Genomic DNA, 23,983 nt, shown 5'->3' with positions numbered 1-23,983 from the left:
AGCATCTGGACCGCGAGATTAAATTACGAAGAGGCAATCAAACAACAGAGTTAAACAGGAGAATAGAATTAATATGGGCAGGTTACAACATCCACAACAAGAGATAAAAACCCGAATACAAATGGCAAGACAAGCTTTAGTGAAATTCAGACCACTTATATGTAATCAAAACCTACATTTCGAAATACGCTACAGAATGGTCAAGTGCTACATATGGTCCATCTTGCTTTATGACATGGAAACGTGGACTTTGAAAAAAACATCTATCACCAAACTTGAAGCATTTGAAATGTGGTCATTAAGAAGAATGATGCGCATACCTTGGGTGGATAGAGTTCGAAACGATGACGTCCTTAAGAGAGCCGGCGCGGAAAGAGAACTCTTTAAATTAATTAAAAAACGCAAGATTGGTTACCTTGGGCACATATTGAGAGGAGCAAAATATGAAATACCTCAGTTAATCCTACAAGGGAAGATCGAAGGTAGGAGAGGAGCCGGCCGCAAACAATTATCCTGGTTAAGAAATATTAAAGAATGGACAGGAATACACAATACAGGCGAGCTGTGTCACGCCGCCAAGAACAGAATTCTAGTAATGAGATAGTCGCCTACGCACTTTGGTGTATGGCATGTTAAGAAGAAGAAGAAGGGCAGGTTACGGAAAACTGAGGGAAGTCTTTAGATCACATATTCCCATGTGCTTGTAAAGAAAGGTCTTTGATCAATGTATACTCCCAGTTCTAACGTATGGAGCAGAAACATTGACTTTTACCACAAAAGTAATCAATAAGATACACGTGGCAGAGACCAATGGAGAGGTCAATTTTGAATATATCCCTCAGAGACAGAGTTTTTAAGTAATTTCGATATGCTGATGATTGTGTTATATTGGCCGATAACATCAAAGATTTAAAGATAATGCTCAGTAGAGTAAATACTACAGGCAACCAATTTGGACTAAAGATTAACAGAAAGAAAATTAAATTTATGGTGATAAGTAAATTCGAAATATCGACTTGCATATTGAAACCGAACATATTGAAAGAGTACACCGATTTAAATATCTGGGATATACAGTAAATTATAAGTGGGACCCAGACATAGAGATTAAGATCCGAATTGAAATCGCAAGATCTAGATTCATAAAAATGAGAAAGCTCCTAAGTAACCGCAACCTAAGCATTAGCATCCGCTGGCATGCCACGAAATGTTACTTATTCTCTACGCTACCTTACGGAGTAGAGGGTGGACGTTAACAGTAGCAACTATAAAAATGTTAGAAGCTTTAGAAATGTGGCTCTATCGTTTTATAGTCGCCAACCTTCGGTAAAAGACGGCACATAAAGAAGAAGATAATTGTTCTAATCGACAGAGAAATCGACAAATTAATTTCACCCAGAACAAGGTGTCAAGCAAGGATGTGTATTTTCTTCAATGTTTAATATATAGGTACGCAAGACGTATATAAGGAGAGCGCTTGAAGGGTGGAAAAAGAGAATCTTAATCAATGGCCGAAATAAAAATAAACAATCTGCGCACTGCGAATGAGCCTTTTAACGAATGGCCAAAGAGACTTGATTGACCTCATACGACTAGTTAAAAATGAGTGTCAAATGTTAGACCTGGAGTTAAATATATCCAATACAAAAATCATGATAGTGGATACGCAACCCAACAATCATCTACACATCAGTAATATTGACTGGTTCGACGTTGTAAACGCATACTTGTTCTTGGGATCATTGATCAGAAACACAGGAACATTACAGGAGGAGGTAAGACGTAGACGTGGTGTAGCAAAGATCGCTATGGGGAAAATGACCAAAATATGAAAACGCTCTTAACTTTCAAAAACCCTAAGAATGAGATTGGTCAACTGTTTAATAGTCCCAATACTAACATACCAATACAGATCTTAGACACTGAGACAATCAGAAAGGAGAAAGATAGACGCCACCATTTAAAGTTACCATCTTCTTGTCTTCTTTTTCTTTTCAGTCAATCTCTCGTTTATTGAGGTTCATCAAATTGTCCGAGAGTTTTTTTATCAATATTCTTGGTTATTTTCAGAGTTCGGATTTGCCCTTGAGTGACTCTCCATTTCTTTTGATGATTCCTTATCAGCCACTAGTTAAAGCCTGTTTCTTCTTCAATCTTAGCCTCCTGAATTATTTAAATTATCGCACCATCTTTTTCGTGGTCTGCCAATACTTTTTCGTCCATTTGGTGACTTATCTCCTGTTATTCGTACTACCCTATCCTCTGCCATTCTACTATGTTCGTTCCACTCCTGTTTCCGTTTTATCACCCATCCATTTATGTCTTCTATATTGCATGCTCCTCTTATTTTCATCTATTTTCATCTCTGTTCTTTCTAGTAGTCGTTTTGTTTTAGATGTGTCAGGTCGTGTCTACGCCGTGAATGTTAATATAGGTCTAATTGCTGTTTTATAGATTCTTGTTTTTGTCTCTTGTCTTATGTGTTTGTTCTTCCAGATTGTGTCATTAAGAGATCCCGCCGCTTCACTTGCTTTTAAGCTTTGTTGTCGTACTTCTTCTTCAACATCTCCGTAACTAGTTATATCTATTCACAGATATCTAAACCTTGCTTTCTGCTTTATTATTTTCCCTTCAAATTCGATTTTACATCGTAGTGGGTATTTAGATGTTGTCATAGATTTTGTTTTTTCTGCTGATATTATCATATTGTATTTCTCAAAAATAAAATCCGATTTATATTCTCTTTTTTTCAATTTTAATAATGCGTATATTGACTAGCTCCAATTATATAAAATGTAGTACATAACCGGTTTTTTTATAAATAAAATATTAATATAAATTTGGCCCCCTCAGTTTCACATATATTTGAAACAACTCGTATTGTACATATTAATTATATAAAAAAAATCTAAAAATTGTCTGTTGACGTTGACAGCTTATTTACGAGGACGGGTCCCACATTCATGATTTGCCAAGAATACATCTATTATTAAATTACTAAAATTACATACGACGATCTGTAAATCATAAAATATCCATTTTGTAGAAGGTTCGTCGTTCTAGAGAGCAAAAAAATGTTTGAGTGAACTAGATTCAGAAAATAACTTATTGCAAATAATATTTTTGTCAAAGTTTACAGAAATAGGAGCTAAAAATTCCAAAAGTTTAATAAAATATTTTTAAAATACCGATACAGAAACATAATATTGAAAGGGATCACATGTGCAATCAATTTGTCTTACCCACGTAAATTATAAAATATACAGGTCATCTTAAAACTGGCAGTCGTGCTCCTTGGATTAGGCTCGGGGGATACTACAAGTAGTAAATTAAGCATGATCGAAGTTGTTGATGTTAAAATGCTACATAAATCTTTTCTTTTTTTATGTGCCGTCTCTAATGGAGGTTGGCGATTCTTCTCTTCTTGATGTGCCTATCCGTTACGAATGTTGGCGATTATCATGGCAATCTTTATCTTATCTGCAGCAGCGCGGAAAAGCTGCACAGATGTTGTATTGAATGAAACCAGATTCTGAGGTTCTTTAACCAAGATGTTCTTCTTCCTGGACCTCGTTTTCCAAATATTTTTCCTTTTTTTCTGAGGTTGGCGATGACTTCTGCAAATTCATCTGTATTTTGGGCTTTTCTGAGGTTTAGAGGTCTAGCCCTGTTCATTCCTTGATATTCTGCAATTATGTCAGTTATCGTATGACAGGACCGCGTTTTACTTCTATTTTTACTTCTGTTGTAAATGAAGGAAGTTATATCTCTCATGTGTGAATATATGTCCAAGATAAGATGTTTTCCGTTTTTTAATAATCTCTGTAAGTTCACGATTTCTATTATACGTCCTAAAACATCTTTATTTTTAACATGGTTAGTCCACATAGAATTTTAGAATGCGGAGAAATATCCACATTTCAAGGTTTTCCAGGCGTCGTACATATCGTATAGTTAGATCAAGATTTTAAGGGTTAACAATATTGTCTCATTTTTAGAAAGGTGTTTCTGGTCTGTTCGATTCTACATTTGACTTCTTTTCTGACCCTAAAGTCTTATGTTGTTATGAAAAACCTAACAAGAGTAGATGATGAAAAGCTGTTCGTTCACAAAAGCTTTACGAAGACCATGTTGCTCAATTGGAAAGCTTCGTTTGGGGTGTGTAAGGATGTAGTTGACTGAAAAGTGGCAGATAAATCTTGATTGATAAATAACAGATAGATAACTAAAAGGTAGGTAATAAAAAGATAATAATTTGACAATAGGAGAACAAGATATACTAAATACAGCTAAACTGCAAAAATTAGGGCGCCAATTAAGTCTTAACCTGAGACTTGTAAAGGATTCGAGATTAAATTAATTAAACAATAGATCGGCATTTCACTTAAAGACATTAAAATCACGTCGGAAAACATATCAAAGAGTTTTTATTACAAAACTATAAAATTTAACATATTTATCAAGAGCAGAAAGAGATATTATTTTCAATAAAATAGTTCAAAAAGATTTATACTGTCTATAAAATAAAATTATTTAAATAAAATAATTAAGTCACAAAAAATGTGTTTATTAAATCGTTCAAATTTAAACAAACATGAATTTATTAAATACCTAAAATACGCAATTTTCATGTGATCATATCGTCATCGCAAACATGTATTTATTAAACCTTTAAACAAATTAACCGACTACCGTATTGTCATCAATAATCTTATAAATAAATAGATTACAGCTCAGAAAAAAATCATTTAATCGTAAGTTAAGTTAATATTCTTTTAAAATATCTCAAAAATTAATAAATGAAAATAACTATGATCTTTAATCTCGTAAGAACGTAAAATCTTTTCATTTCTGCCTAAAATATGATACATAAAAGAATGACAAATAACTTTATTTTAATAGCAGAAAAATACATTACTTTTCGATATATATTAAATGATATATGAAGTGAAATACTTTAATTACTTTGGTCAAAAAACGTATACGTCTGTAATTAAACGTAAAAAAAACACAAAACAGTCAGTACTAAAACTTAATTCCACTCACATTAACAGTTGAATGGCACTCGAAGAAAGTGTCATTTGATATGGCCAAAATCATTCGAATTCATCGAAAAGGGATGAGTGTTGATGCTCTCAAAATCTCTTTATACCTCGTCGGCAATAGCCAGATGGTAGCTAAAGCGCTGAACATGGTCAAAAGAAGAGGAGAAAAATAGTAAATGTATATAACTTTATTTAATTTATATAACTTATTCTGATTTGAATAGTTCTAATGTCATTCATCGATCATGTAAATATTTATTTCACCATATCATTACTCTCTTTACCTTATGCCTTTTATGGGGGCTAGATTCCCTAATTTCATTTCTACATAAATTTCGATCTTATGTCATACCAATATTTACTCCCTTTTACAGGTATGTCTTATCTATAATAACTATCTTATAGTCTTATCTTTTAAGTATCTCCATCAGATCTTATTTGGTTTTTTTTTTCTTCTACTCTTTTCAGGAATTGAAAATTGACTGTTGATTTGCCTTACAGAAATCCAAACTGATTTCGCATATTTTGTTTTCCTCACGAATTCGTCTATCAATTAACATCTTCCGTTTTTTCATGATGTGGCCATGTAATTTTGTAGCCCTGCAGTTTGTACGTTGTAACACTCCCCTATCGAACTTTATTTTGTATTATCTGAGCAACTTCTTTGTTTGTTGCTCTGATCCCCACCTCTGTTAATTCTACTCTTTTCTGTCAAAATCTTCGTTTTAAAAACTAGCAAAGTATTTTTTTTATTGCCTTTTGGCATCCATTTCGTACACTAGTATATTTTTATTTAGGTCTAGGATACATCAAAACTGATTAAAATCTTTTGATTTATTTGATCAAGATTTGGCTTTTGATCTTCCTGTCATTTTCTCTGGGATCAAGTTCATCGTATATATATTTATACGATTCTCTTTTAGCTTTTACTACAGCCACATTCTGTGCTTTTTGGTGATCTTGTAATTTTGATTTGTATCAGACCTACTTTTTGCCATTTTATTTTACAAGTAACAAGTATATCACCAGGTATACTTGTTGTCAAATTTTGTTACTTTTTATAGGTATTTCATTACAGTATCTTTAATAATACTAATCATATTTCTCCGAACTGTATTAGAACTAATTTTTTCTCGTATTTTCTTTCTTCTTTCTCACCATTTACCATTCACTATTTGCTTTTCTGTGACCCCGTCCGATATGTTGATTACGTCATATAATACACTCTTCTTCTTGTAGTGCCTATCCGTTTTGGATGTTGGCGACCATCATGGCAATCTGTAGTTTGCAAACTGCTGTTCTGAAAAGATTTATGGTTGTTGTGTTAAATCACGTACTTAAATTTTTCAGGCAGGAAATCCTTGGCCTTCCTGGTCCTCGTTTTTCCTTCTATTTTTCCTTGTAGAATTAATTGCAGCAAACCATATCTTTCGCTGTTCCTCATGATGTGACTGAGGTATTCGATTTTGGCTGTTTTTTTTTGTGGTTAACAACTCTTTTCCTTTTTGTATTCCTAATAAAACGTCCTTGTTAGTAACGTGGTCGGTATAGGATATCTGCAGGATTCGACGATAAAGCCACAATTTAAAAGCTTCAATTTTCTTGCAGGTAGCGTCTGTGAGAGTCCACGATTCAACTTCGTACAATAGTCTAATACACTCAGAGACAAAAATATTACATATTTTATTTTTCTGCGTTATGAGTTTGTTTTTGAAGTTTTTTTTAAGTTAGAATACATTAGTGGCCTATCTAGAGCCTCAATCCCAATATCATCAAGATATTGTGTGACTGTTCCTGCGGCATGTGCACGGGCATTATCATGCATTAGCATAGTTATCATAGCCAATGAAGCCGGCATAATGAAAACGTGCTCTTCGAGGATGTTGCGTATGTACCAGTCAGCATTCATTCTAATATTCACCTCAATGAGCTCCGTACGATTTTCCCAACTAACGCCACCCCGTAGTATAATGGAACCGCATAGTTATTAAGGGTTCCAGTTGCAAATTGCAACCGTTGGGTTTTGTGCCCTGGAAAAAGCCGTGGAACTCTGACAGACCGTTTTGGATTTAAACCAACTTCTTGTCGTCACTGTTTTGGTACTTACATTAACTTGTCTTGTTATCAGTAATTCATTTATGAAATTGATAGCTGTAAGTGTGTGATTTCGCAAATATTGATAAATATTGGTCATCTTTTGGCGTTGTACATCTTTTTAGTCCTTGACCAGATCGCCGTTTATATTCTCGTCTCATTGTATCGCTTTACTATACCAGAAACAGTCGATTGATGGATACGCAGTTTCCGCGTAATATTTTCTTATTTGTAACCCTCATTAACAATTTTAACACACTCTAACTCTATAAATGTGGCATATCAGCAAGAAAACTGCAGAATTAAAAAATTAAACTCGCCAACTGACATTTCCATATCAAGAAACAAAACAAGAATCATTGTAATTCGCCAAAGCACAATTTGTATACTATGCAACGTTTGTAAGTTTGTGACATAATTGCTTCTTCGGCTATAAAGACTATGTCTAAGCATTCCTTTATTTCTAATAAATTGTAATATACGTCAAATATTCCAGCATAAAATATTCAGGATTAAAAAAATGCATAACATTTCAAAGATAAAAAATAAACAAAAAATAATGATTGACTATAAAATATGCAATATTTTTGTCTGTTAGTGTATATGGCTTATATCCACATAATAATTATTTTGGACTTATTATTTCATTTCAGTGATTCCATTTATTATATTTCGTTATACTTCAGTAATTTTTCATAGTTTCTTGTGGCTAATATACTTTAACAAATAATAGTAGTTGTTTTATGTATCTATCTATATTATGATGTTTTGAATAATCGCTATATTTTCGTATTATGTATAATATTTATTCAAAATTTAATAGTATCTTCCGAGTTCAGATTTTTATCCACATATATGTTTAATTGGTTGTTACACTACTATTAAAAATATAAATTATAAATTATAAATATCTTATTTATAACACTCTTGAATACTTTAGCTTTTGGAATGGATTCGTCGTACCATGCCATGGTTGAATTCCCGCCAGACAGACAATTCACTCGCTGGCGTTCAGAAAAAATTGGAAGAGTACCGTACATATCGTCGCAAACATAAACCACCACGTGTGGAACAAAAAGCAAAACTGGAGACTAACTTTAACACCCTCCAAACCAAGTTAAGACTGTCAAACAGACCTGCCTACATGCCAACAGAAGGAAAAATGGTTTCGGTAAGTACTAATTGGTTTTCTATCAACTATAAAATAATCCAAGTTTCTAGAATCAAATATGTGGAAGCGAAATATCATCAAGTTTTGATAACCGACATGAAAATTATCAAAAACAAAAATTTCTACCAAATCAAATACCACTTTATTATAACATTATAAGCGTCAGAACTGTTTTTCTATGTTTTTATATGGTTGCTTATTAACTTATGATGTGTATTTTAGGATATTGCTAACGCCTGGAAAGGCCTTGAACATGCCGAAAAATCCTTCGAAGAATGGCTGTTGTCTGAGATGATGCGTCTAGAACGTTTGGAACATTTAGCCCAGAAATTCAAACACAAGGCAGATGCGCACGAAGACTGGACTCGCGGAAAAGAAGAAATGCTCCAGAGCCAAGACTTCAGACAATGTCGTCTTAACGAATTGAAGGCGTTGAAGAAGAAGCACGAAGCTTTCGAATCTGACTTAGCTGCTCATCAAGACCGCGTTGAACAGATCGCCGCCATTGCACAGGAATTAAAGTAAGTATTATCTTGATTTCGTTCTTCGACCTGGTGAAACCTTATGTGCCTTTCACATACGAGATCTAACGCTCATTTAAACTTTAAAATGACAGTAGAACATATTTCACATATGTATATTCCGGTTTTTCTAGCTTCTTAACGAACTATAACTTCAGATTCAGAGATCGATTTTGGATACTACTGCACCTGATATACACTTCGCACCAAAACTAACGCATAATTTTAAAGTTTAAATTTCAGCCTTAATAAATACCTTTTTATTTTCCTTTTATAGTTTAAGTTTGTTTTTAGAACAACTAAAATAAAATATATTGATTATTCAAAAATGACCTAATCTAAAATTGCAACGGTAAGAAAATTCGTGTTGTAGAGACGTACTGTAAAAAACCTTTGTCTCAGTGTACGAAGTCTCAAGAATCGGCCTTGATTAGAAGTTGAAGACTACAGGGGAAAAACGCTGTAAGTCAATTTTTAAAATTTTTGGAAAACGCGATTTTTAGATTCAAAACTTCATAATTCATAAATAAACATGCTAACACACTATTGTATTGAGTATTTGCCAACTCATATATACAGAGTATGATATTATAAAATTGAAATTGTCATGTACAGTAGGTAACAAGAGAAATTAAAAAAAAAACAACCAAAGGTCTGGAGGAAAAAGGCAAAAACGCTGTAATTGACAAAATAATATAATATGAATTCAACGAAAGAAAAAAATAAACAGAACTAGACTTGTTTAACTTAACTAAAGCTAAAAACATTAATATTATCTGTTAAATGAATCGATAACATTGTAAAATTCTTAAGATAAAAAATAAGTCAAATTTTTGTTAGCTGATCAAAATACATTCTTCCTTTTTCTGAACAAAATTTTTTTAAAACTTGGAGATCTTTGTATTTTGCCATTGGAATGGGCAGTGACTCAGTATAGGATCGAGAAGGAAAAACGAATTCTTTTCCAGTATACGGTGGTTCCCTACCAGTCACTTTTTTGTTAATGACAGCCGAAACCATTGTTCCATTGTAGGTGTCTCTGAAATAAATTAGTCTGGGATGTTGCTTTGAAATGCTTAATTCTCTTATTGGTCTAGTTTTAAAAGGTGCTTTTGTAGCATACATAGGTGCAAGAATAGTGTCCCAGCTACGCACCAAGTAGTTATCAACCACTTCTACTTTATAAGGCACAGGTTTTTGACGAGCCAATCGTAACACTGCTTCCCAATCTTCTGGGGTTTCTGCTGCACTTTTTTGATTAACGATACCAAAATCTTTATCCGCCTCCATGTAAGAGTGACCTCTTATAGGAAAGGTCACTGAAATAGAGTCAAATCTGTTTATTTTATGGACTAAATAATGTAGAAACCGGAATACCGTCCAATTTTTATTTTGGCCTCCACACGAATCACAGAAAATCACTAAGTTACGAACTTCAGGAGGAAGCTGGATTGTCACATAGTCATACAGAAATGAGCAAACTTCATTGGCACCCTTTCGAGCTACTGTCTCAGGGTACGAGTACATAACAACATCATTATCACTAAGTCGATGGATATTAAAGGAGTAGAAAGACAACTGCCTTTTATAATACACGTCGTTACTCGTAATATTAGGCATTGGAAGGTTTTTATTATAGTCCATTGCTATGACTTCATATTCTCTTGAGGTCCTTGCTCGTAGTTTAGCTTTTGTTTTTCGTTTGTAAAATGTCTGTGCTTTCAGCAAGTGAAGTTTCTGCCCTGTTTTAAGTTTATTAATTAATTTTTCATCTTTACATTCCCTTATTTTTATTTTGGAAGCATCACAAATGCTGCAAGTGTCGGTTCTGGGATACCCAAAGGCGATATTAAAGCGTGTGTTGAATGTTTTTCTATATACTTCATAGCACACTGCTCTATTGGGATGTTTCTCAAGGAACATTTTGTACATCTTTTTAATGTTAAGTTCCTCTGGAAGGTACTTCCTGCTAGATTTTTTTAGGCTGTAGTGACTCATGCGTCCTTTGAATGATTTTATGTGATTTAAAATTAACTGCATAGTTTCTTCAGACAATTTATTGGGTCTTGAGCCATGTTTACCTCTATTGTCCTTGGCGGTTGTACCATGTTTTAGGGCTTTTTGTACAGTTTGTAATCTTCTCGTGGATATGCCATGAAGAGCAACAAAAGCTTTTTGACAAACCTGAACGTCTTTTGCAGGTGATGTATGCCCCTCATCATTAGTTACCGCAAGGCGAATTCTGTAATAAAAAGAGCCATCTCTTACGTTGCAATTCTCTTCATCTTTTCTTGGCCTTCTTTGAGTTACAGGAAGTATGGATATTAGACCACCCAAATACATACTTTGCTCGTCCCAATTCAGCATAGAATTAAAATTACGAATAATTGTATTTCTTTGTTCAACCGTTATATTTTCAAAACACTGGTAACGTTTACAACGGCAGTCCTCGCCTGTTTCGTGAGTTTGCACTTTTAGCGCTTTAGCTACATCACGTATTCGCCCAAAACTTTTTCGTTTTCTTGTAGTTTTTGACTGTAAAGCCTCTTCAATTTCGCTGTCCTCACTTTCCATATTAATAAACAATAGTTCAAACTTACCAAACGTTAAAAACAAACTGTGATTATGATAATATTGATACTTAAATAAACAACTTGTATGAATGCTGAACACTGACTGTGATTTTCCGTTGTAAATTGTCCCTACGGACAGGCGCATTGAGCACTTAAATCTGACTTATAGCATTGTTGCCTAGTTTAACCTTGACTTGCAGCGCTCTTCCATTGTACAGCATTATTTTATTCGTTTGTAACGTTTGACTTATTGCACTTCTATTTTGTTTGATATTTGTGGATTGTACTACGTGTATCCAAGTATCGAAAAATGTATTCCTCAAGAAATCGATAAAAATTGACTTACAGCGTTTTTCCCCTGTAGTCTTCAGTTGTATAAGCTCTGCTGCTTTGACCGGGTGTTCTTGAGTTACTCGTAGTGACATCAAAACATATTGAAACTTTTGAAATGATTGACTGTCACATTAAACCGTCTATAGTTGGGCCGCCGAACAGATTTACACTAGGTCGAGAAGAGAAATATTTTACAATTATTATCGCAGTGAATGCGGTAAAACCCATAACCCATACATAATATACATATTGAAAACTTAATATTATTTGTCACTGTAATAATGATATTTACAATTTATTATTGATTATGTAGTATGAACATAATCAATATATATACAACAAACAGACACTTACAAATATCTGGGACACGAGATCAAAATAAACAGAGACAATCAAACAAATGAAATACAGAGGCGAATAGGCCTGACATGGGCAGCATTTGGCAAACTAAGCCATATTCTAAAAAGTTCAATTCCCATGTGTCTCAAGCGAAAAGTTTATAACCAATGTGTTTTGGCTGTACAAACTTATGGAGCAGAGACTTTAACACTCACGCAGAAATCTGCGAATAAACTAAGAGTTACACAACGAGCCATGGAACGTGCAATGCTGAATGTGAGCCTCCGAGACCACATAACAAACCGACAAATCAGGCAAAGATCAGGAGTTCAAGACGTCATCGAAAGAACCACGAGACTTAAGTGGAACTGGGCAGCACACTTAGCCAGAACACAAGATGGACGATAGACAAGACGAATTATGGAATGGAGGCCCAGAAATTATAAAAGAAGCCGAGGACGACCACCGACTAGATGGACCGACGACATAAAAAGAGTAGCGGGAAACTGGCTACAAGCGGCCCAGTGTAGAGAACACTGGAAAGAACTGAGGGAGGCCTATGTCCAGCAGTGGACGGGATTGGCTGATTGATGATGTAGTATGAATAGTGTGACCAAATAGTCCGAAGAATCATATTAAATTAAAATTTCTGTATTTTAATTATCGTCTTCTGAAAATACGATTTAAAAACAATTCGTGTGTACACATGAATCATCTGTATTACGAGGCATGCTGAATACAAAGATGTAATGATTGCTTATCAATGTTTTTTTTTTCGGTTTTGTCAACCATTTTAAGTAAACAAACTTCATAATTTCTTTCGCGCTATTTAAAATCAATCCCATTGAATGATTCATTTCCAAACCATTACGTGCTTTGAACCAAAATCAAATGTGCTGCGTTGCAATATGATTTTATGTAAAAATTTATTTTATGTCAGTAATCCGTTTGAAGCCGCAAATAATGCAAGTTAAATAATCAATAAAACGATGATATTAAAGTTTTATGGCCCGATTTTCATTGAAAAGTCCCGGATTTCAGGTATTGTTTGTATTGTATTCGTTTAACTCCTCAGATGCTTTTTATATGTATTTAAAATTACACATTTTTCTTCAACAGTAAATTTTGTTTTTTTGCCCTTTTTCTTAGAGGCGAAAGAGTATTTCCATCCATATTTAAAACAAACGATAATCTAACACAAACTGATTTTATTTAATATGGTGCGTTGTGTACACGGCTTCTCCCGTTTGGTTTCAAACGCATGTAAGTCTGCAGGTGCAGACAGACAATCACAACTCTGCCACTCTCCGACACTCGGTGATTACGCGGCCTTGGGATTCTATCTGTTCGGCGGCCCAACTTTAGTGAGTTTAACTTAAGTGTATCCTTCTTCGCGAAGATTAACGATTCTAATGCAGTAATATTCTGACAAATTTCGGTTTTCTGTATCTACTAAAATTATATATTTTTAAAATTATGCTTTAATTTTGGTGTACAGAGTATTTCTGTAGTTAGCATGTGTCTCGACAGATGAACTTAGTAAACTGCTAACTTCGAAATGTGGCTACTACGCTCGTTGAATCATCTATCGACCTGGCAAAACTAATAGTTAACTGCCTAACTACTTAAATGATTTAGAAATCGATAAATATAAAACAAGTAATCTCGTTCACTACTAAACAAAATTAATGAAAAATGAATATTTATTCACCGTTGTTAAAAACTTACTTTTCAGTTTTAAGTTCGTTATACATTAACATCAGAAACCTCAACATGGTGAAAAGTGTACAGTGAAACTTTTTCAATAGTATAAATAATCGTATGTGTTTTACTTAAAGAATTTTAATCAAGTAAAAGTCTCCTCATATTATAAACTCCATTCGCTTAGCTCGGGCATATTTTGACAGATTCATTGTCGGAAACCTACAACACAACAATTCCTACTTCTCAGTATTAATAGCTCAGGTATCCTACTATTGCAGACTTCTTTCTTAAAAAAAAAGAATTATTCTAAATAGTGGAAGTGTATACTAAACCCATCAAATTTTGGTTAGTATATTATTTAAAAAATAGATTTTAGTCGTTATAATTTAACATAACCATTTATTATATGGTGCAGATAAATAAATATTAATTGTCGGTAATTCGCAAAGTTCTATTTTATTTACTATTTAGTTTGTTTACTATTAATATTGGCTGTGAGTACGTGTGCTTGGTTGTGTAGTAATTTCCAGCCACTTTTAGTCTGTCAAAAAGTAACTAACTTCGCAAAAAAATAATTACTAAATTCACTAGACAGTTCGGACTGGGCATAGCGAACCGAGTTTATTTGTAATTCTCGTGAAAACCGTTGTACCATATCAGTTTTTTTTTGTATTTTTGTTCGTTATTCATTGATTTTGTAATTTAATTATTTTTTAGTACTCTTGAATACCACGACAGCGTGAGCGTCAACGCAAGATGCCAGCGTATCTGCGACCAATGGGACAGGCTCGGAGCTCTAACCCAACGTCGTCGCCAAGCTTTAGATGAAGCAGAAAGAATCTTGGAAAAGATCGACATCCTTCATCTCGAATTCGCCAAGCGTGCAGCTCCTTTCAACAACTGGTTGGACGGTACCAGAGAGGACTTGGTTGACATCTTCATTGTACACACCGTCGAAGAAATTCAAGGCTTGATTGATGCCCACCATCACTTTAAGGTAGTATAGGGGTTTCTGTTCTATAAGGGTAGTTCTATAAGGTCTCTGTGTTAAAGTTCCCCCAGAACTCGATGCTTTTGATACCGTAGGTATCTCGGATGCTTGAATTTTCTTCTAGGGAAAGTGAGATCTGTATAGCTTAAGTCTGGGTAATAAACTATGATTCCTGCAGCAATTTTAATAACGGATTTATTATCTACGTGAAAAACCGCCACTAAATGTTATGTAATGCTTTCCATATGTTAAAGACCAACGTTGGAATACTACAATACAACATTGGAGACCTTACGAAAGTAAACGACCAAGAGGAAGACCACAGATGAGATGGGTTGATGATATTAAAAGAATAGCCGGAACAAATTGGAAATATGTTGCTCGGGATAGAGACCGATGGAAGGAGTTGGGAAAGGCCTATGTCCAAACATGGACGACAGAAGGCTAAGAAGAAGAAGAAGAATGCTTTCCATAGGTCTATGTAGGGCGAGCTGCTATTTTGAAATTCCAGTTTCCCATTTGTAGTACTGACCATAATTATGAGAGGGTTGGCACTGGGAGTATATTTTTGTATTACTCAAATAAAGTCCTATAATATAATATCACCTTTAAAATAAATTAGTGAATATTGGTAGTTTTATTTTAATAGTTATGGTAATCGGCAGTGACCGACAGTGACAAAGGAAAGGAAGATTCTCCTTAAAACTTTATGACTTTAAAAAATATAAAAGAATTTAAGCTACAGTATCAAGGGATAACGCGTATCCCTAAAAAACAGCAATAAAAAAATAAAAAAGGAATCTGAAAAGAACCGTTACTTTCTCCAAGCCCTCTCTTCGCGGGTCTTCACACTCCTCCGCAGGACTTCTGACCAACCACTACCAGTGGAGCACATACCAAACTCCAACACCAATGTCTACACCCTCCACAAAAAGACATGTTCTGAAGAGGCAATTAGTTTGCCTAAACGGGACACTCACAAACACACATCAACTCACATTCAACGCCTAAAAGAAGAACCAGACAGTTCATGGTGTATCAAGTGATGGCAAATAGTTTGGAAGAATGAGATTATCTAATTTTAAGGCATTAAATTGTTAACATTAATAAATGTACATCAAACCTCAATTATGATAAAGGTTCATGATGCAGGCTTTTAAGGGACCCATTTTAGTAGCATTGGTTAAATAAATGGCGACAATAAAATAATGGCGGGTTCAAGTGGGTCTGAATAGCGGATAACTTTTTGAAGTAATTATTAAGTCGCAAATATGCCACGTAATAAATTCTGAGCTTCCAATCGATTCACCAGTCGGGGGAGTCCGCTAAATCGAGGTGAACATGTAAAATTTCGCGCATTTCACCATACGCAACGCTTGCTGTAGCATTTAATTGCCTCACTTGGCACATGGTTAATATTCTGCTCACATCTAGTGGTAAGTTTTATCAAGAAAATTTCTCAAGACTGTCTCCAACTGAAGTTAATATTCAATTAAAGGTATGATGGGTATTTTCTAGCTTAAATGCTTTTACCAGGAGTTATTCTTAATTACTCTGATATTAAGCCTTACGAATATCATAGACACAGAACTTTTGGCATTTTTTACAATGCAAAATACATCATTTGTATTTCCTGAAGATTGACACAGTTTGGCTAAAATCAGAAGAAGGAGCCACTACCATCAACTTCAATTAGCGAAGGCTTTCTGAGGTATCTTGAGTCAAGTGGAATAGTGCTCTATGATATTTGATTTTAGTTCTAGTTGAAACTTTTAATAAATTTATTTCATAACTACTCAAATTCAAATAAATGTAAGCTGTAAGATACTTAATATGATAATGATATAGAAGCTATAATAAATAGATACAACACCTTAAGGTAGAACCTTATACAGAAAAATCATAGGATTAAAAGACGAAATTTTAAAAACTTGTTATTTTCATATATTTTGTATATTATGTATTGGCATATGGTTCCTATTGGTAATTATACCAAAATTTTATTTGTAGGCAACACTAGGAGAGGCCGACAAAGAATACCAAAGCATTGTAGGACTTGTTAGAGAAGTAGAATCTATTGTTAAGCAACATCAAGTACCTGGTGGACTAGAAAATCCCTACACGACATTGACAGCTCACGTAAGTATTTTGATGAGCTCATCTGATCATCACACCAAATCATTTAATAATTATCGCATCCATCCTACAAGAAATTTAGATAAATTTAGTGATTTTTAGATCCTGCATGTGTATTGGTTTTGTAGATGTATCTACTTGAAATAGTACCACTATTAAGCAGTGACTGAATGTTTCATATTCTGAAAATTTGACCTGTGCATGTACTTACTTCTAGTTTAGTAGAATTAATAGATTACTAAACCTTAAATATATAAGACAAAATTATCTTCATTTCTTGTAGATTGTTTCATTCCTTTCAGTCATTTCATGAGTTTTCTTGTAGTTACCTTAGTAGATTATTAATATGCTTTTCTTTTTCAATCTTTTGTGCTAAATAAGGAAGGATTTGGTTGTGACTTAGAGGTAAAATGTCGGTTTTATAAGACAAAAATCGAACAAATACTAATTTTTCCATTTATTTTTAGGATTTGACCAGAAAATGGGGAGAAGTTAGGCAGTTGGTGCCTCAGAGAGATGCCACACTCCAAGCCGAACTTAGGAAACAACAGAGTATCCTTTTTAAAGAATTTATAGGTTTTTGCATTAAATGTAATTCTGATAAAAAATTAATACAATATGCATGCGCCTTAGCGTTTAATTCAATATGTGCAGTCAAGTATTCGGGCTTCATTTTTTTATTCATTTTTTGTCTTACGGTATCATGGTGCAGTGTTCTATTACAGTTTGTGTTTTTCATTTATTACACATCATATCAGCACTTGTTTCTCTCTCAAATCACATAATATTAACACTCTATTCCTTAAGGCGTAGCAGTAATTGCCTTAGAGTTAAGCTAGAATCTCTTAACGCTGAGCAATTTTATTAGTTTTGATCATTTCAATCGCTCACTTATGGACATATGCGTTATCCTGGTGAAAAAGCATGTTCAATTTACCACACGGTTTCTGTTTGTGTCGTTTTTTTAATATTGTGGATAAACAGTTGCATCAAATTAACATACTACTCGCCACTCATTGTTTTATAACTTTACCGATACTGACGAACTCTCGTGTCTTTTCTTTTCGATTATTTTTTAATCACTGACTCTTTGAAGAAAAACTGAGAGGGATATGAAAATCAGAAAATAAATTTTGGGTTTTTTCTGCTTGTGCTAGATTAGGCCAATGGACTAAGTCTGAGAAAGGCCAGACGTGATAAGAGCTGTAGGATGGTGAGGGAGAATCTGGAGAAAATGAGCGGTGAGACAGTGGAATATAGTGGCACATTGCTATGGCTTTGTGCCCTAAAAATAAAATTTGGCAGGACCCTGGTCTACCTGGCCTTTCGGCATACGACCGTTAGTGCCTCCACTGCCCCTACGAGTTCGACACCAAAATGAAGGTGGCACGACACATACGCATACGCGTACGCATCGTGGGGCTCCACCTCCCCCGTAGTACCTGTGTTGCGATTACCTCACCCATCCGTTATCCCCTCCCACGGGCGGACAGTCTCCAGTTCTCGATTCCTACCCATTAGTCGCCTCTTACGACAGGCAGGGCCTTCTTGCCTCGGGAAATCAAATTAGAAAGCGCACACAAAAAAAACCGCCGGGTAGATGGAAGAATAACGAACAAGGTCACCTCCCAAGAGATATTGTTAGCTAGTAATCTTTTCATAGTAGCCTGAGGACACTCAAATAATACTCAAACTATTTTATATGCATAGCATTGCAATTTCGCTTCTTCTACCAGCAGATAGTTAAAGAAAACGGTGTCAAGACTTCTATTGGACACTTTACATATTTACTTATCTTACAGTATCTCATCCTTTTTTTGAGTTTCTTGGTCGTGTAAGCAGTACAGTGTTAAGAAAAGAAGCATTTATCTCATTAACTTGCGGATATGATTTATTTTTTAAATCTTTTTTAACTTCAAAATAAATAAGGTAATCTACCTGTATGTTTAATATTTGTTTTGATGCAGCAAAGCCACAATATAGACCAATGGTTGTAGTTTTTAAGTAGTTTAGCTCATATGATCCTTGCTACTTTAAGGCTTTGATAAACCGCAGCTTCAAAAGCAGATTGAATCTTTCATTGGAAAAGTCAAGATCAATGGCAATGATCGCGGTCAGTTGTAGCAAACATTTTAACCAATTTCTTATAAAACATCATATTATTGTGTCAGCCTTTGAAAACCAGTCAGCTACTGTTGAAGTGGCTCACTGGTAATTGAGTTTCTTCCTTTTCTAGTTCTCTTATAGGTATACTTCCTTTTCTTTTTCATTTTCTTGTTATATCAAAATCTTTCCGTTTGAGATGTTTCAATACTCATTTCGTTTGCATAAGTTATTACGATCTTTACTTGTTATCTACGTTATTTTCAGACTAACAAAAATACTCTTGTTGCTACAAGCAGTACAACAGCTCTACAAAAATATGACGGTAAACATTAAAACTGGGAATAGATTAACTAGAGAAATTCCTATTAGTAATTGCCTAAAGCAAGGCTGCTGCATAGCACCTACACTCTTCAAAATATATCTAAATGAGTCACTCTCAGTGTGGAGAAGAAAGTGCTGCAATATGGGCATCCCAATCGGAGATGATAGATTGTACACGATACACTTCGCTGACGACCAAGCCATTCTAGCTGAAGACGAGAGTGATGTAGGCTACATGTTTAGAAAACTGGAAGATGAATATACCAAATGGGGCCTCACAATTAATATACAAAAAACTGAGTACTTAGTTGTAGGAGAAAAACCAGAAAGCCTACAAATCGAAACGGGAACTATAAAACCAAAAGACAATTTTAAATACTTGGGAGTCCAAATAACATCAAAAGCAGGAAGTAGCGAAGAAATACACTGCAGGATTGGCCAAGCAAGATCAGCTACCAGACAGCTACACGGACTATTATGGAATAAAAAAATAACAAAATAAAATAAAAGAAGAATTTATAAAACAATAATAGAAAGTATTGGGCTGTACGGCGCCGAACTCTGGGAAATAAACCAAAGAAACAAATCAAAAATTAAGGCCATGGAAATGAACTACTGGAGACGATGTTGCCAGCTCACTAGACTTGATAGGGTGAGAAACGAAGATATTCGGAGAGAAATGGAAATCGATCTAGACATAATAGACACAATCGAAGCCAAAAGACTTAACTGGTATGGACACCTTCAGAGAATGCCTGAAAATAGATTACCAAAAAAAATAGAAGAATGGACTCCGCCAACTAGAAGAAAACGAGGTAGACCAAGACGATCCTGGAGAGACGATTTCGACGATGCAATGACCGCCAGAGATCTAACAACTGAAGATTGCTTCAACAGAAAACGCTGGAAATTAGGATGCGAGAAGCGCCAGCTGTAGAAGACTCGCTTGTTATATATATATATATATATATATATATATATATATATATATATATATATATATATATATATATATATATATATATATATATATATATATTGAAAATTAGCTGGTTAATTAATTAGAATAATAAATAATGGAATAAAATATTTGTAATTGTAAAAAAGGATAAACCCCTGGCATAACTCATAAATTTATTTGCTAATTGGTTCAAGAAATTTGATAATTTAAAAGCGTTTCTTCTTTCGGGAGCATTGAGGGCAAGTGGTTTCTTAGAACTTGACAACCATTATATATTAGTCATTTTGAAAATGAGAATTTAAAAGGTCATATTATAATAGAGTCATAAGAAATATTAAAAGCAAAATATGTAAATAAATACTAACTACTTTTCCAAACAGTGCTGCTCTATACTCTCCTGAATTTAACAATGTATTTGTTGCCAGGAAAATTAAATGTAAGATTTGGTGTATTCGCTAACCGTAATTTCGCAACACGTAGGATTTTTGAAAAAGATAAAGTTTTTTTTTGTAGGCATTGATTTCGTTCGTTTTTAATATTTTTTTTGTGATCATGTTGAAAAGACAAAGCTTTTAATGGATTAGTTTATCCTGAATCACTGTTGCTAGTCTGATATGCTTACAGAGGTATTTATCTTTCAGTGCGACCAATTTAATCTAACAGACTGTGATTGTCACAGAAATTAATAGTTACAAAATAAATCTGTACACTGTTTTACGTACCTTACAAATATTGTTATTACTTTCCTTAACTATTCTGAAACACAGATAACGAAATGCTTAGGCGTCAATTCGCTGAGAAGGCTAACGCTGTTGGACCATGGATAGAACGTCAATTGGACGCTGTAACAGCTATCGGTATGGGACTCCACGGTACACTAGAAGATCAATTGCATAGACTTAAGGAATACGAACAGGGCGTATATGCTTACAAACCACACATTGAGGAATTGGAGAAGATCCATCAAGCCGTACAAGAAAGCATGATCTTTGAAAATAGGTGAGAAATATTATTTTACTGTAAATGCTTATATATATATTTCTTGAAGATGCTTTGTCAGATCATCTGATGTTGGCGGTTGTTCAAATACGAAATTATTTGTCCAATCATATTTAAACCTGCTGACGCATGACTAACTACCAACAAGTTCTCATATTTATATTCGAGACTACTTTTCATCCTCCATCACAATTTACGAGGCATTGAAAATCTTATAATCTTATACACTGTCATTTAGATTCTTCTTTTGATATCCTCTGGCCCTCTCTGGCGTCAGATTGGGATTCTGGTCCTTCCTTTAGCTATTTTCCGTGCATTTCTATTTTTATCCGTTGTCTTTAATTCTTCAATAGTTTTTCCTTTATTCCTACATATTTCTTTTATATGATACATCAATTTCCTTCTGAGTTTTCCCCTTCTACTTTTCCTTCTACTCCCCAAATCTAATATTTTTCTTCTAATTCTTTTGATTTTTTCTCTTATGTCCAAACCAGAACATTTGCTTCTGTTTAATGTATTCACTAATAGGTTTGTGCTTTGCGATTTGTTCGATATCTTCATTTCTTATCCTGTCTCATAGTGATTTTCCGCACATTTTTCTCAAATGTTGCATTTCGATCTCATTGATTTTTAATTCATGTTTTATCTGAATTGTTCAGACATTTCGGAAAGTTTTTATATTTTCAGGAATGATGCTGTTGTCTTTCCCATCTATGTCGTCCGATCCGCATCTATTTCTTATTTCTTCGTTCTTTACTCTATCCAGAATAATAACGGATAAGAGTCTTGAACGCTTTCATTCTTAAAGTCTTCATCTTTACTTTTAAACTAGAAGCATTAAATTTAAGTTGCAGTTGAATTTGGTTGTTATACTTTCACTAAAAAGTTAGATAAACTGTCTATCCACTATTTGGACTACTTCTTTTAATTGTAGATGTCCTTCCTTTACCTTACCTTTTATTATATTATTTTTTCATGCTTCCAGTGAAGAAGAGAGGTTTGTATATTTTATGTACTTCATTAAATTACTTATCGGATCAGTAGCAAAAATTTGATACACGAAAAAAAAAGTGGGGTAAATAAGCTTAAAACTAATAGATGATAGGTTTTGTATCTGCTTTTTTTGTGTACTATTTAGCAGCATTCATATTCCTGCAACGTAAAATAAACCTGGATAGATAAAAAGGAGACCCAGAAGGTGGGCGCTATTTTGGGTAACGTAAAAATTTACCGGGGAAGTTCGGTCTTTGAATTTAGAATGAACGAAGAAACCCAGGTTTAAAGACGTCCGCAATGTTACAGGCTCTCAGGTGTTTGAAGCACACAACGGCATGCGTTGGAAAGTGGGTCAACATATCTGTACTGGGGATACTGAAACGATTGATGAATCATACTAACTGAAAGAGATTATTAGATATATTAGAATATTCTTATTCTCGTTGGAAATTCTAAAACGCAATTTTGTGTTTATTAAATAGAATCTTAGATAATTTTTATGAAATACTGACGGGAAAAAAATGATACAGTCTCGTCATGCTCTTTCATGAAATTAAATTGGTAATTTATTATAAAGTGTATCATTAAGTCTCTCCACATCCTAGCACATTTTCTGATCCATAAACGTTTTTTAGTATTATAATTAAGGTGCTTGTTAATAATTTTTATGGCATGTTGGAGACGCTATCATTCAAAATGGCATATTGGCGTAATTTTGCGCCATATGTCAAGTAATACATCATCTAAAAGCTAGTTTCAATTTGACGATAACTATACAGTTGTCAGTTTCAGTCCAAAAACGTTAAAATATTCATTTGAATGATTATTAAAGTTAAACAATTGCTGCATCTCATTTTCTGAATAATAAAACCTACATTCATAGTTTTTTTAGAACTTTACTGTAAAGTTTTTTCCAAGCACACCTATTAGAAATTTCGAATCACTTTTAAATTACATCATTAAACCCTATCAATGGATTTTATACTACTATTATTAGTACTACTACTATTACTACTGCTACTGCTACTATTACTATTATTATTACTATCGAGCCATCAAAAAATCGTGATTTAAAGAGACCATGGCTACGACTTAACCTAGTCAACATGCTGAATGGCGTGCCATTATTGACTTAACATCGTCAATGTATTAGTGAATATTAACAGCTAGTCACAAAACACTGCATATTACAAAATGTGTATTACCATTGTTTAAATAGGACTAGTTAGACAATCCTTATGGAACAAACGTTTGACTTTTCTTCTGCCGTCATATGGCGGCCTGTAGTAATAAATTTAAAAAACTATTAACAGAAACTTAATTCTCAGCAGGATTCTATACGAGTATATTTCTACCAGTCTAGTAACTAATGCAAACCCGTACACGGGTGCCAGATTGTGAAGAAAATATAAGACTTTAATAAAATGCTTATTGTTATTATCGTTGTATGCGTCTTGTGAAAGACTTGACTTAACTTGACTATTTCGAGCGAATATTTCAAATTGTTTTTCTACTTTGAGACTTGATAAATCTAAACCGGTTAGTAATCTATTTAAATGAAGCAGTTAAATGCTGCCTTTTTTTTAAGATTTATTAGTTTACCAGATATTTAATTTGGTTATATGATTTGTTAGAAAAGGATTAAATATTTAATTGAAATAGACTCGACTGCTATCGTCTTAGAACACTCATG

The 23,983-nt window shown here is 34.0% G+C and overlaps 1 protein-coding gene across 3 annotated transcripts in view; it reads left to right on the top strand.

Annotated features, from left to right (window-relative positions):
* Actn (alpha actinin) overlaps positions 1–23,983 on the top strand; it is a 230,725-nt gene that overhangs the window by 186,347 nt on the left and 20,395 nt on the right. For all 3 annotated transcript variants that reach the window (XM_072547253.1, XM_072547247.1, XM_072547258.1), the window contains 6 exons: positions 8,080–8,310; positions 8,533–8,831; positions 14,498–14,777; positions 16,782–16,910; positions 17,375–17,459; positions 21,063–21,294. In XM_072547253.1, coding sequence (XP_072403354.1) covers positions 8,080–8,310; positions 8,533–8,831; positions 14,498–14,777; positions 16,782–16,910; positions 17,375–17,459; positions 21,063–21,294 — 1,256 coding nt within the window. The remainder of the gene's footprint in view (positions 1–8,079; positions 8,311–8,532; positions 8,832–14,497; positions 14,778–16,781; positions 16,911–17,374; positions 17,460–21,062; positions 21,295–23,983) is intronic.

Source organism: Diabrotica undecimpunctata, chromosome 1 (assembly GCF_040954645.1).
Source record: "Diabrotica undecimpunctata isolate CICGRU chromosome 1, icDiaUnde3, whole genome shotgun sequence".
Classification (NCBI taxonomy): domain Eukaryota; kingdom Metazoa; phylum Arthropoda; class Insecta; order Coleoptera; family Chrysomelidae; genus Diabrotica; species Diabrotica undecimpunctata.
Note: the sequence above shows the minus strand (reverse complement) of the source record. Positions and strands in the feature narration are given on the sequence as shown.